This window comes from Staurois parvus, unplaced genomic scaffold (genome assembly GCF_062004578.1).
Source record: "Staurois parvus isolate SC_StPar_1 unplaced genomic scaffold, SC_StPar_1.0 ptg000056l, whole genome shotgun sequence".
NCBI classification, from domain to species: domain Eukaryota; kingdom Metazoa; phylum Chordata; class Amphibia; order Anura; family Ranidae; genus Staurois; species Staurois parvus.
The window spans coordinates 2,526,909-2,542,941 of NW_028317852.1; the positions used below are offsets into that span (position 1 = coordinate 2,526,909).

At 38.5% G+C, this 16,033-nt stretch overlaps 1 protein-coding gene across 2 annotated transcripts in view; it reads right to left on the reverse strand.

Moving 5' to 3' along the window:
• Nucleotides 1–2,370: 2,370 nt before the first annotated feature.
• Nucleotides 2,371–16,033, reverse strand: part of SIRT2 (sirtuin 2) — a 58,996-nt gene continuing 45,333 nt past the window's right edge. Inside the window, exons 16-17 of one of the 2 annotated variants that reach the window (XM_089668230.1) lie at nucleotides 13,292–13,438; nucleotides 2,371–3,644 (exon numbers count right to left, since the gene is read on the reverse strand). In XM_089668230.1, coding sequence (XP_089524356.1) covers nucleotides 13,304–13,438 — 135 coding nt within the window. In that variant the 3' untranslated portion in view covers nucleotides 2,371–3,644; nucleotides 13,292–13,303. Of the gene's footprint in view, nucleotides 3,645–13,126; nucleotides 13,439–16,033 lie in introns of those variants that run through there. The other variant, XM_089668223.1, reaches the window with a different exon arrangement.

Here is a 16,033-nt window from a genome sequence, read left to right on the forward strand (position 1 = left end):
GCTACACTCGGGCTTGCCATGTGGCGTTGCTCTGGGAGTAGCTGCAGCACTTACCTTGTCCTTCGATGTGTCCCCTGCAGCATCCCCGTCCATCCCCTCCGGCCGATGCCGGCATCCGGCTTCCGTGTTCCGGTCCCTGTGACGTCGGGATGTATGGGCGCTGGAACCGGCGGCAAATTTGAAATTTTTTAAAAATTTCATTTTTTTAAAATGACTATTACATAGTAAAACATTGCTGTTTCAATGCATTTCACATACATTTTGTCCCCACTGCTTTGTCCTGTGCCCTGCCTGCATTTTGACTGTTCTTTCTGCCTGGAAAAGTCCATGGCGTCCAAAAAGCGTCCCTTTACGTCAAAAGCGGTTTTAGGCCAGCTAGAGAACAGCGATAGTAAATCAGAACCACTTGCAGAATTGAGTGATAATGATTCATGGGGAAATTCGTCAGACACTGAAAACGACTTTGCTCAGCGATGTGCGAATTTGCCTCTGTATTTCAAATTTCAGTGTTTTTGGTTTGATTATATTATTGAATTAAATGTATTATTATATTATTATTTATGATTATTTATTAAATTATAATTTATGATTTCGCGTTTCATATTTTGTCATACCCGGGATGTTTAATAGACTCTTGTTCGGACAGATTTCAGTGAGTTATTCCTAAAAATTACAGCCTACAATAAAAAACGACATATTTCCATGCAAAAAAATGGTACCGCTTTCAGCACAAAAAAAATCGGAAATAATCAGACCGCCGAGGAGGTTCTTGTTCTCCCTGTGCCTGCATGGATTTCCCCCGGGTACTCAGGTTTCCCCCCCGCACTCCAAAGACATACTGGGAGATTAACTGGCTCCTGTCTAAATTGGCACTAATATGTGTATGTATGCATGTTAGGGACCTTACATTGTAAGCTCCTATAGGGCAGGGACTGATGTGAATGCATGATACATATGTAACACACGTTTAAATTGACAGTTCTATAAAACTACCTGTAATATATAAAACTAAATGAAATACCTGTTGATATGCTGGAAATATAGTTCTGCTCCTATCTTCCTTTTTTGACATGTCAGCACAGATCGGAATTCCTCTGTATGCGGTGTCAGCCCTTCCTACTTCATTGCTACTGGACAACTAAGAACACAGACCTCTGCATAACTTCTCTTTGTACACAGGCAAGGAGCACAGGAAGTTACAAGCTCACAACAGGTATTTTTTTTCTCCTGTCAAATAGATATAAAAAAAAAAAACTTTCATTTGTATATTTAGCGGGAAAAATGGGAACAAATAAAAGAAGTTAATTATTGGGGTTTACATACACTTTAATAAAGGATCGTGTTTTAGAATCTGCAATGTTTCATTGCAGGTTAGAGGTAGACAGGATTATGGAGGCAGAGTGCTGGGTTCAAAATGTATAAGGAGCTGTGATAAACGTTATAAGATGTGGGCTACATGGATCCATTATTCTTCACAGATGTAACTTACAGAGAATGTATAAAGTAGTTTAATTCTATTAATGACTGTTTATAGTCCACCAGTGAGGAAATTACTTTTAGGGGGTAAATCCAGTATTAGCTGACTGCAATGTACTGCATATCTTTATTTTGAAGAAGAAAAGAGAAGGGGGAGAAGGGAAAGTGCCTCCCTTGTCCCCCCTCCTTTTTTTTTTCTTTTCTGCCTTTTTATTTAAGAATGGGCTATATTGTATTTGTAAACTTATATTGGAAAATGAATAAAAATATATTACATAAAAAAAAAGAATCTGCACTTGCCTATCTGCTCTTTTTTTTCTTTTTGATTTGTATAGTTATTTGGAAAAGGTGTGAGCTACAAACACCCCCTTCAAAAGACAGAGTTTTAAAAGAAAAATGTGGCTCAAGCTTGTCTGGCCATACTTCTCATGTGGGTCACATGAGTGCACTTACTTTTGCACTGCTATGACACAGAATCAGTCAATGGCGGGCTTAAGTCAGCTGTTGGCTAATGTCACAGAAAAGTTCCAGTCTATGGATGTATTCCAACAGTAATGTTGGGATCCTCCCATATGCCTGACCGGTAGCTGGCTCAGCCTCTCTGTGAGCTGCTGAGAGCCTGAGCCAGCCCCTCCACAGTCTGGCGCTCCAGTGAGCAATGGAGGTGTAGACCAGAGAGATGGTGACTGACAATTATAGCTCTGTGCTCACAGTGGACCTGATAACTGAGCGATCAGTAGTCACATAATCACTCGGTTCTCAGGCTTACAGTCAGCAGGGTATAGATGCAGCATTGGATCAATGCTGAAGCCATATAGGCGAGTATGTACGCCTCTGTGCAAAATTTTTAGGCAGGTGTGAAAAAATGCTGTAAATTAAGAATGCTTTCAGAAATAGAAGTGTTAATAGTTTTTTTTTATTAACAATTAACAAAATAGTAAGTAAATGAACAGATAAATCAAATCAATATTTGGTGTGACCAACCTTTGCCTTCAAAATAGCATCAATTCTTCTGGGTATACAGTTTTTAAAGAATTTGACAGGTAGGTTGTTCCAAACATCTTGGAGAACTAACCACAGATCTTCTGTTAATGTAGGCTGCTTCAAATCCTTCTGTCTCTTAATGTAATCCCAGACAGACTCCATGATGTTGAAATCGGGGCTCTGTGGGGGCCAAACCATAATTTCCAGGACTCCTGGTCTTTAGGCTGAAGATAGATCTTGATGACATTGGCTGTATGCTTGGGGTCATTGTCCTGCTGTAGAATAAATTCCTCCCTGATGATGGAGGAATGGATAAGCATTCGCCTGTATTTTTCAGCACTGAGGACACCATTGATCTTGACCAAATCTCCATTTGCAGAAATGCAGCCCCAAACTTGCAAATAACCTTCACCATGCTTCATTGTTGCCTGCAGACACTCCAGCACTTTGGTGAACAAACTGCCTCCTGCTACAGCCATATATTTGAAATTTTGACTCAACACTCCAGAGCACCTGCTATCATTGCACTTGGTAATGTAAGACTTGGATGCAGCTGCTCGGCCATGGAAACCCATTGCATGAAGCTCTCTATGCACTGTTGGTGTGCTGATCTGAAGCCACACAAGGTTTGGAGGTCTTTAGCTATTGACTCTGCAGACAGTTGGCGACTTCTGCGTACTGTACGCTTCAGCATGGGCTGACCACTCTCTGTCATTTTACATGGCCTACCACTTTGTGGCTGAGTTGCTGTTGTTCCCAGTTGCTTCCACTTTGTTATAATACCACCAACAGCTGACCGTGGAATATTTAGTAGCAAGGAAATTTCACAGATGGGCTTATTGCACAGGTGACAACCTATCACAGTACCACGCTCTAATTCACTGGAGGTCCTAAGAGCGACCCATTCTTTCACAAATGTTTGTAGAAGCAGTCTGCATGCCTAGGTGCTTGATTTTATACACCTGTGGCCATGGAGGTGATTGGAACACCGGAATCCAATGATTTGTCCCAATACTTTTGGCAATATAGTGTATATTTTTGTAAGCATTTTTACTTTACAGCATTTTTTCACACCTCCCTAAAACTTTTGCACAGTACTGTAAGTTTGTTTTGTTTTTGGTTTCCACGTCAGGCATTTTAATTTTCTGTGGTTGTGAGACATTTGGTCAGTTTTCCTGAAAAATCTAAAAAAGAATAAAGCTGGCATTTAGGAAATGGCATACACCAAAAATGTTAAGTATAGTACTGAGCGTGCAATAAAAGGACAAATTTGCTTTTCTATAAACAAATACATGCGTACACTTTCTCTTTATGGAATGGGTACAAATCTATGGTTAAAAAAACAAGTACTACAAGATTCCCATACAATTAGAATCGATCCAAACAGTGCAGAGCCATACTAGGTAAAAATAAGCCTTAATGCCTAAAATCAGTCAGCTTAAATCAACTAAGGCTATACCAGGTACATTAAAACAAAAAGGTGTGGCAAAGTAATTTGATTTCTTTAGAATGCAACCTGTAGAGAAGAAACCTTGTTCTCTGTGGGGAAACAGTGGTCGTTCTGCAGAGGTCAGCCACACCCAAAATAGCAAAATTTTACTGTGATATTAAGAGCAAGGAAAGGTGGTGGTGCTTGGACTAGTGTTAATTTTTATGTCATATTTCGATATAGTTTTAATTACAGTCTTTTGACTAAAATGCCATTTTAGTTTTAGTCATATTTTAGTCATCTGAATTTTTTAAGTTTTAGTTGTATTTTAGTCAGCTAAAATCTGCAGTACATTTTAGTCGACTAACATCTCCAATACATTTTAGTCAATTAAAATCTAATTGGTTTAGTTTAATTGTAATGCATTATGTAAGCATTTCTCTTAAATTTTCAAACTCATTATATACTCCTGGAGTAAAAAAAAAAAATCTAATAAACTTATTATTTATGGTATTTAGATTTGAACAAACTACACAGATTTAGCATTTATGTAACATCTTTATAAGTAAAATGTCCCTTCCTCACATTTTCGTTCCGTTTTCGTTCACGGACGAAAAGTGGAATTGATTTTCATCATACTTTTTGTCAATTGAGCAATTTTAGTTTCGTTATTGGAAAAATGCCATTGACAAAAATTATGTTGAAAATATTTCGTTGACAACAGTAACACTGGCTTGGACTGTGTGAAGAAACCATAAATAATTAAGAAAAAAGAAACAAAATAGACTGTTGAAACATATGTTTACATTACTTTAATACAACAAAAACACAACAACATAATTTATATTATGTTATGTTAATGTATACATATAATGAACACTGCAATCAATTATACACTGTTACAGTGCAACATTATAAATGCTAAAATAAAGGTTAAAAAGCAAATAATCTATATGATACCTTAATTTAACATCAATTTCTGGTTTATTGCTTCCAAAGGTAGTGTGATATAAAAGAAAACCTTACATTTAAACAATCTCTTATAACAAAGTCTGTAGTAGGAACTGCAGCCAAAAAGATGCTAATTATTTACAAGCAATATCATTGTATTTTGCCTAGAGAAATAGTTAAACAATTTTGTCTAATCCGAATTATTTTTCACCATTGACCATCCTGTAGGACAACCTATTTCACTTTTGATGGAACATCTCCTGACATCACTGAACTAATTTATAAGCGCTGTACATTTCCCCACATTTTGTCTTCGCAAGTATGAGGAAAGTACAGAAAAAAATCTGTTGTCCTGCCAGAAATCCAGTGAGCTCCTAACTTCCTGTATTAGACTGACAACACTACTGCACTGAAATCCAAAGCAGTGTTGTCACCTTTTTCATTTCATGATCTGTTTTAACTAAAGAAAGCTTGAAATACTGTCAGTTTAGGGGTTACCAAGCAACGTAAAAACATTTTGCATGTGGTGCTAAATGCTAAGCTACATGAGTTATTTTAAATGCAATCTGCTAAGCAATTTTACCATTTATTAAACAGCCAAACTGAAATTGATCTCCTGCAAATATGGAGAATGCCAACAAGAAGGCAAATTATTCTGCAGTATGAGATTAAAATAACCCATTTAGTTTAGGCCTAAGGGTCATAAACATAGGAAATATTCTCATTGCAAGTGTATAGTAATAGTAGTGAGGTTAGAGGCACAATAACTGCAAAATAGGTGAGATATTCATTAAAGATCAGACTGAACCAGCAAAATGACAACTGAAATTTGATTGTCACAACAGACAGCAAAATACATAGTAGTCGATTGAGAAATCCAACCTACTGTTTCTTTTTTTTAGAAGAGCTTACAAAATACCAGTTTGTATATTTTTGGTATACATGTAAGGCTGCCCATTCTTGGTATACATATAAATCTGTCCATCCTTGATATACAGTATCAGTGTATACCTTTCCATATGACCACTGCAAAAGTACAGTCATTCTTCAGGCAATATTTCGTGATAGGCACATGATGAGCTGACGTCAATAACCAATAACCAGTATGTAGATAAGGATTTTTCTTATTTGGGTCCTTGTTCTAAGTTTGTGACTCAGACTTTAATAAAGCCAATGAGTCAGAAAAACTACACAGCATTTCATTTAAAATCAGCAATGGCTTCTGTAGCAAATATGTTAACTCTTAATCCATAGAATGTACATACTAAGTGTGCCCAACCTGCACTTATGGTTCTGGAATATTTTATAAAATCTTTGTAAAAGAAAAATCAGTAATGGCAGCCCTTATATTTTTAAAATAAAAATTTAACTGAAATTAGTAAAAAAAAAAAAACCCTAAACCCTAATCCTTCCATAAACAAGACAAAACATCAATCACAAAATAAATTTAACAATCCAATATGAAAAAGGTTAAGTACCAAAATCTTTACTATACACATATATAAAACAACATCACAATACAGTGTAAATTGCTACACATATGAATTTCTAGTGTGGAGTTATTTATTGTAAGCAGTTATTCTTTGTTACAGTACTCATTAAAGTGGTAGTAAACCACACTAAAAAAGAAAAGAAAAAAAATTCCCCTGCAAAGTAATGTCATAATGTGCCAATATGCATCCCATATTAGCATATTATGAAGGACTTGCCTTAAAATGAAGCCCTCGTGTGACACGCTCTCTCTGCTCCTTCCGGGTTCGTGAGCTCTGTCCGTCTGACTGGCCAAGTTGCGATGACGTCACTCCTGTGCACAGTCCAGGGCCACGGCCCAGTGCTCTGCAGGAAAGGCACAGCTATACCATTCCCTCAGAGCGCATGTGCCGGCTGTCAAAAGAAGTGGATATCTCCTAAATAGTGCACGTTTAGGAGATATTCATTTTACCTACAGGTAAGCTTTATTATAAGCTTACCTGTAATTAAAACTAAATATTTGAGTTTACTACCACTTTAATACCTACTAATGACATTATAAAATGGACCTGGGCCTACAACTCCAAGAAAGAACCTTACTGTGCTGACTGTTTATAAAAGGTTTTTAGTTTTTTTTCCTAACTTTGTATATTGATTATTTTACTTGATTTTTTGGATTTCGGAATAATGTTAATAAATTGATTTTGCAGTTTTTATACCTTGGTATATATGGAAGGATTTTTGTTTAGTTTGTTGGATTACATAATTTTCATTTGCCTGTCATATTTAAATTGCTATCCTTTTGTTGAGCATGTTGAAGCTACTGTTCAACTATTATGGGGGCTGAAATTCAAAAGCAATAGAAACAAATATAGCAGTGCACCATGTACTAAACACCATTTGTCAAACCAAAAAATATATAATGGAGAGCAGATATCTAGGTATATTCTGCAAGGTAATTCAATACCATGCATTTTGCTAACTATTTGTAAAATGCAGGCTACAGTGTGCAGTTTTTGTGTGAGTTCTCACTGATTTGTTTTCCTCAGCGATCTTAATAGCAATCCATTACCTTTGGGACTCTGAAAGCTAAGTGCAGGTGTAATCTACAGCACTGTTTATAAATCTTAATTTTTTTTTTTTAAACAATGGTTTGGCCGCAATCAGGCCATACTGCTGTTTTTAAATAGTGCCCTAGTTCATTTTTTTTTTTTTAGAACTGCAACTATTTCAGTAAACTAAACTACACACTGAAAGACTAATGCAGGCCATAGATGGGTCGAAAATCGGCCGATTTGTCGGCCGAAAATAAAATCGGCCGATTTTCGGATCGTTAGTGGGCGATTTGGTCGGCCGTTTTTCGGGATTTTGGCCGTTTTTTTTTTTTTGGTAAAGTTGGAAAAAAATCGGCCGATCGGCCGATTTTCGCGGCATTAATGGGCCAATCGGCTGATTTTTTACCGATAAAAAATCTGCGCATGAGCAGTGACCTGCAAGTGGAAGACAAAAAGAAGAAAAAGAAGAAGAGGAAGAGGATGAAGAAGAGGATGAAAAAGAGGATGAAGAAGAGGAAGAAGAAGATGAGGATGAAGAAGAGGATGAGGAAGAAGAAGAAGAGGATGAGGATGAAGAAGATGAGGATGAAGAATAATAAGAAGAAGAGGATGAGGATGAAGAAGAGGATGAGGATGAAGAAGATGAAGAGGATGAGGATGAAGAAGATGAAGAAGAAGAAGAGGATGAGGATGAAGAAGAAGAGGATGAAGAAGAAGAAGAGGATGAAGAAGAAGAAGAAGAAGAAGAAGAAGAGGATGAGGATGAAGAAGAAGAAGAAGAGGATGAGGATGAAGAAGAAGAAGAAGAGGATGAGGATGAAGAAGACGAAGAAGAAGAAGAAGAAGAAGAAGAGGATGAGGATGAAGAAGAAGAAGAAGAGGATGAGGATGATGAAGAAGAAGAGGATGAGGATGAAGAAGAAGAAGAAGAAGAAGTAGGATGAAAATAAGAAGAATTCCAGTCCAGCAAAAAGTATCTCTGCAGAGAGCTCCGCTATTTCTGACAGTTCTCTGACAGTTCTTTGACATTTACAGCGGTTGAAACATTGTATCTATTTGTTTCCGAATAAAAACATCTGTATCCTAAATGGAAACAAATAGATACAATGTTTCAACCGCTGTAAATGTGAAGGAACTGTCAGAGAACTGTCAGAAATAGCGGAGCTCTCTGCAGGGACACTTTTTGCCAGCTGTAGAAGGGATGAAAATCGGCCGATTTTTTTTACCATTGATGGTAACGTCGGCCGCTTGAACGACCGAATTTTCGTTTTTTAAAAGAAAAATCTGCCGTTTTTTCTCCCCATCTATGGCCTGCATTACTGTACATATAGGACAGTTGGCCAAAATCACTGGCTTTTTACGGGAACTCATTTTTATATTACTATTTTTTGGCTTCCTTTTTTGTAAAGAAAAGCAGCATGTCCTTATACTAAATAATCAGTCATAATGCAGTATCATTAAAATTTGTGTAAACGTTTTCTTATAACTAGCACAACCTTCTGTAATCAGTAAGTAAACCAGCAACAACTGCTTCTGACGACTTATCTCTTAAATCGCTTTAGCCTTGTCATAGGAAATGAAAAATTGTACAGAAACAGGATGAAAAGGGGAAAGGATGCAGAAAACCATTTTAGCGTATGAAAATAAGCAAGTCATCGAGACTAAACTGTTCCAGATCACACTGCATACATCTATTCATTTTGAATTCTTATCTCTTGTGGTGTACTTTACCAGAATAAAATACATATAAAAGCTAGTTAAAAAAAAAGACAAAATTTGTTTCTGCCAATGCTCAATTATACTCCATAATCAATTCTGTTATACTAACACTCATGGCTAGATAAAAACAAAAAAATTGTTAATATTAAAATATACATGCAAAAGCAATTGTAAATGACAAGAAACTTGTTATTTCATGTCATCACTGGATCAGTCTAAAAGTAGACATCCCTCCATGTCCTGAATTACAAACGATTAAGGATGATGAACCAGCAATGGCAGTATGCCTACTAAGAAGGATCCTCCATTAAACAATCAAATCAATGCAATATATTATAGTGCAGATAAATATAGTTACTATCATCTCTGCATGAGGTGATTGTAGCCGTATTAGTGCACTTGCGACAGAAACAATTGAGCACTGACGTGATACTTTTTTTATTTGCACTAACATACAATTTTGAGGACGAGCTTTAGGGGTATGTCCCCTTCTTCAAGGTCCAGGCAGTACTAATTCACAAAGTTTAGCAGACTGTTAAAAGAAATGTTAAAAGGGGGAGACAAAAAAAAAGAAAACAGAAAAAAACACACACAAACAAATGTACACAGCAATGGTTATAAAACTAGGATTACACTAGAGATAAAACAGAGCTAAAGCAAAGACTGGGGGGACAACACTCACAGAGGGGGTCATAAAACTGTTGGATAATGAGGGAGGAATCCCATGTCCAAATTAAGGCCGTTCTCTCTTGTATCAAATAGAAATAGAATTCTTAGTTTTCCTTTCCTGAATAGTTTTGAAATTTCCTTTAAGAACTAAAATATTGAGGTCTTCCATAGTGTGGTCCGGTTGTGCGAAATGGTGTCCCACAGGTGTGCAGAAGTCATCTTCTTTATGTTCTTTGATGGTATGTCTGTGTAAATTTCTCTTTGAAGGGGACATACCCCAAAAGCTCATCTTCAAAATTGTATGTTAGTGCAAATAAAAAAAGTATCACGGAAAGTACTCAATTGTTTCTGTCGCAAGTGCACGAATACGGCTACAATCACCGCAAGTAAAATGGAAGAAACTGCATATAGCCGCATAAAGAAGCAGGTAACCAACCTAATCACAAAGGAAAAACAGATCCTTGCGTAAATACACTCAACTCTCCTTACGCAGAAGGACTTTGCTTTTATTTCCTGATCGTTACCCTTTTTCCATACAGTTTGTGAATGAGGTTGTTCCTTAATCTCTCGCTGGTGCGTCTGCAGTCATTGTTTGAAACCCTAACATCATTGGACCCTACCAGCATTACCCAAATCAAGAATGAATTGGAAACTCTACAAAGACAACTACAAAAACTTGCCATGAATGGGAAGCAAAAAAACCTCAGAAGCTACACCAAGAGCAGACCTTTTCGATACAACCTAAACATAAATGCAACCCAACATCTATACCTCCTACTATCAGTGACCTGGAATCTAATCCGGAATCCCAAGGTATGCCTTGTGTGAGTGCTGACCTGACTGAAAATGTGGATATAACAGAGGAACTTGGAATCATCAACTTGTCAAATCACAAACTTTCTGAACCAGAATTAACCATCCTCTCCAAAGGCCTTACATTCTGCCCAATCACCAGATTGGATCATTTACAATTGTCAGATATGGAGGAGTTCTTCAGGATACAAAACGCTTCCCAAATGCCTCTCTGCCGCCTGCACACAACGCTAGTGTGAACGTAGCCTACAGCTCAAAGAATATTTCCACAGTAATGAAAGGAATCCTAGGACAATGGAGTGCGACACAAAGAAAAAGAACAGCTGCTTCACACCTCCACAAGGACGCAACCCCAAACTGGACACCTATATTGATAGCTTCAGACTGCGAGCTACATCCCTGATATCCACCCAGCAAAAGAAAATTCTGTACAATCTTTCACCAGTAGAGCGAAGGGCTATAAATGATTTGTGCAATAATCAGGCCATCACCATCAAACCAGCAGATAAAGGGGGAGCAGTTGTTGTGATGGATACAAACTAATACATACAAGAAGGCCAGAGGCAGCTGGAAAATGCCATCTACTATAAAAAAAACTGGATTATGAACCGACCCAGGACTTTACAAAGCAATTAAAAGGTCTCATTAAAACACTTCCAGCCCACCTACATTCAATACTTATAAATGCGATTCCAGATAATCCAGAAATCAGGAACTTTTACATGCTGCCCAAAATCCACAAGCCAGGAAATCCAGGCAGACCAATCATAACAGCTATGAACACACTCATCGAACAAATCTCAGGCCTTGTAGAAAAAAATTTGAATACTGCTAGTTTCCTGCAAGACACAACTGATTTTCTGAACAAGATCAACAACATACAGCAATTACCATCAAATACACTTCTAGTCACTATAGATGTAGTATCCCTGTAAAGTAATATCCCTCACAAGGATGGATTAGCTGCATGTCACAGATCCTTATCATCCTCACCAAACTACAAATACACTGCTGAGGATGTTACACAGCTCATTATATTCATACTTACACACAACTACTTTACTTTCAATAAAGACATCTATCTTCAATGTATGGGTACTGTGATGGGAAGTAAAATGGCACCCCAAAATGCCAATTTAATTATGGCTGACCTGGAGGAAAAATTCCTGAACAGCATGGAACAAAAACCATACAGATACTATCGCTATATTGATGATAATTTCATCATATGGACAGAAGGTGAAGAAAACCTAAAACAATTTTACTCATTGAACAACACTTTTCATCCATCAATGAAACTAAAAATGGAATACTCAAACACACAACTTCCTAGACACCACAGTATACATCAGGGATGATAAACTTCACACCTCAATATACAGGAACCCCACTGACAGATGCAACTACCTCCACAGTTCCAGCTTCCACCCCCCAACACACGAAACGTGCCATCATACACAGTCAGGCCATTAGATACCACCGAATATGTTCTGACCCAAGAGACAGAGATAAACATCTCGGGACACTAGCAGACTCCTTCCAGAAGAAAGGTTATAAGGACAAAACTATCAACACCAGCATAAACACAGCCTTGAGAACCCGAAGGGAAAATCTACTCCAATACAAAGAGAAAAAACAAACAACAGTGTACCTCTAGTAGCCACATACACCCAGCACTAGAAGGATTAAGAAAAATAATCAAAGATTTACAACCCATCATAACGGAGGATGGAACTCTGAAATAAATATTTCTGCAACCCCCAATACTGGCTTTTAGATGACCCCTGAACCTCAGACATAAACCAATTAGTAGGAAACTTCCTTTTGATTATGAGGTCACAAATAATGGAAGCAAACCCTGCAATAAAAAACGCTGCAAACTGTGCAACCAAATTAATCCATCAAAAACTGTCACACACTCAACAGGGATCTTCAATACCACCGGATCATACAGCTGCACCTCCAGTAGTGTTGTGTACCTTATCGAGTGCAGAAAATGTAGCAAAAGGATCTTACGTTGGCGTAATAGGACAGAAGTTGCAAACAAGGATGAATTTGCACAGACACACCATCAAGGAACATAAAGAAGATGACATCTGCACACCTGTGGGACACCATTTCGCACAACCGGACCACACTATGGAAGACCTCAATATCTTAGTTCTTAAAAGAAAATTTCAAAACTATTCAGGAAAAGAAAACTTTTGAACTAAGAATGATAATTCTATTTGATACAAGAGATAACAGCCTAAATTTGGACATAGGATTCCTCACTCATTATCCAACAGTTTTACCACCCCCTCTGTGAGTGTTGTCCCCCCAGTCTTTGCTTTTGCTCTGTCTTATCTCTAGTCTAATCCTAGTTTTATAACCATTGCTGTGTACATTTGTTTGTGTGTGTTGTTTTCCGTTTTCTTTTTTTGTCTCCCCCTTTTAACATTTCTTTTAACATTCTGCTAAAAGTTTGTGAAGTAGTACTGCCTGGACCTTGAAGAAGGGGACATACCCTGAAAGCTTGTCCTCAAAATTGTATGTTAGTGCAAATAAAAAAAGTATCACGTCAGTACTCAATTGTTTCTATCATCTCTGCAGAAATTACATTCATCCTCATAACACCTGTACATAAAGTGCCAGCGAATATTCTTAAGCAATTAAATTTACAGAGAATGGCAACTACAGTGATAATGGTGCACTGATGAAAGTTGAAAAAAAAAAATGAAATGACTTTTAATAGTCTTCATTCTGATGGTTTTTCCTCCTGAGTTTTTTTGGGCGACTCCTGTGCCTCTGGCTTCACTGGGGCACTTTCTGTTTTCTTGGCTGCTGCATCAATGGATGCATGTTCTTTCTTCACAAGTTCTTCCAGCTCAGCCTGTGAAAGGTTAGAAATGTGATTGGGATAGAAAACTAATTTTTTACGGGTCAGAGTTTAGATAAACTATCATCAAAACTTAAAGTGGAACTAAAAAGGTATTAAACAAAAAATTCCAAACAGGCAGGCTCTTTATTGCAGAAGAGGTATGCAATGTCTCCTCTGCAAAAAATAAACTTACCTGCCTATTTACAATCCTCTGCAGAATGTACATGGAGCTGTGCATGCACAGGTCAGTTTACATTTGCTGTACTTTGCCAGTGTGCCAGAATTAATGACTTCTGTGCATGCACGGGAGGGATGTCATCCCACACTAGCCAATCAAGTTGGCCAAAGTCCAGCACCCAGAAGAAGCTGGGGAGTAGATGTCAGCGAGGAACCATGCAGACGTTGGAGACTAGGTGAGTATTTTTGTCTTCAGTTCCACTTTAATAACATGGCACATCAACTTCCATATGCCACATCATAGAATGAAACAGTTTACATGAATATGTGGTGGAGTGTTTCCAGGATGAAAAACAAGGGTTGTATCAATATTTGTAAAGTAGAACTCCAGGATAAACCTAACCAGTCTGAAAATGCTGCCTTCCCCCTTCTAACTCCTATACTGACTGACCTATGTAGGTGTCCCTGTCTTGTGCATGGTTTGCCATTGCTTATGTTGACAGCAGTAAAACAAGCATGAGAGAGGGACAATCAGGAACAGTCCAAACACAGGGGTCACTCCCCTTGCAATGGTAACAGAAAATAGATTAAACATATTATAGAGTATATTATTGAGGCAGCCTGTATATACAAAACACTGTATGTCAGAAGTTTTCATTTAATTATTGTTTTACTGCATGTCAATCTATAGAATAATTGACAATATTAAATATGTAAGCCACATTTTCTACCAAATATACAAATTATCAGTTGTATTAGGTAACAGCCCAAACCAATTCATATGTCACATATACTCACAATATAAGAAGAACGAGGCCTAAAGAGCGCTGCTCCTCAGATATGTCCTCGGTAGTTCCCAGTTTAATCACCTGCCGACAACTCGCAGTAAATACACTGCGAGTGGGCGGCAGGTGCAGGCACCTGTACACTGGCTGAGTCTTCCAGGTTTGGTGGCGCACATGCCCCCTGCCTGCACATGCTGTGATTAGATGCACGAGTTTGGCAGCTGATTTCGGCCAAATATTTGGCACGTCATTGTCCCTCCCAGATAGTCTCTGTTAGCACCAGATTTCTCTCCACACTATCACAGTCCCACTTTAAGTCACTGATCACTGCCCGTATAGAGTCTATGGCGACACACACACACACACACACACACACACACGTATTTGAGCACCCTGCGATTTTGCAAGTTCTCCCACTTAGAAATCATGGAGGGGTCTGAAATTCACATTGTAGGTGCATTCCCACTCTGAGAGACAAAATTTAAAAAAAAAAAATTCAGGAAATCACATTGTATGATTTTTAAAGAATTTATTTGTCTTGCACTGCTGAACATAAGGATTTGAACACCTGAAAAAATCAGTGTTAATATTTGGTACAGAAGCCTTTTTTTGCAATTACAGAGGTCAAATGTTTCCTGTAGTTCTTGACCAGGTTTGCACACACTGCAACAGGGATTTTGGCCCACTCCTCCACACAGATCTCCTCTAGATCTGTCAGGTTTCGGGGCTGTCGCTGAGCAACACGGAGTTTCAGCTCCCTCCAAAGATGTTCTATTGGATTTAGGTCTGGAGACTGGCTAGGCCACTCCAGAACCTTGATATGCTTCTTACAGAGCCACTCCTTGGTTATCCTGGCTGTGTGCTTCGGGTCATTGTCATGTTGGAAGACCAAGCCACGACCCATCTTCAATGCTCTGACTGAGGGAAGGAGGTTGTTGCTCAAAATCTCACAATAAATGGCCCCATTCATCCTCTCCTTAATACAGTGCAGTCGTCCAGTCCCCTTTGCAGAAAAGCACCCCCAAAGCATGATGTTACCACCCCCATGCTTCACAGAAGGGATGGTGTTCTTGGAATGCAACTCATCCTTCTTTTTCCTCCAAACACGACGAGTGAAGTTTAGATCAAAAAGTTCTACTTTGGTCTCATCTGACCACATGACTTTCTCCCATGCCTCCTCTGGATCATCCAGATGATCATTGGCAAACTTCAGATGGGCCTGGACATGTGAGGACTTGAGCAGGGGAACCTTCCGTGCAATGCATGATTTGAAACCATGACGGCGTAGTGCTCTTCCGACAGTGACCTTTGAAACTGTGGTCTCAGCTCTCTTCATGTCATTGAGCAGCTCCTCCCTTGTAGTTTTGGGCTGATTCCTCACCTTTCTTATCATCAGTGATTCCCCACGAGGTGAGATCTTGCATGGAGCCCCAGTCCGAGGGAGACTGACAGTCGTCTTTAGCCTCTTCCATTTTCTAACAATTGCTCCAACAGTTGATCTATTATCACCAAGCTGCTTGGCAATTGCCCATAGCCCTTTCCAGCCTTGTGGAGATCCACAGTTTTGTCTCTGGTGTCTTTTGACAGCTCTTTGGTCTTGCCCATGGTAGTAGTTGGCGTCTGACTGACTGTGGGGTGGACAGGT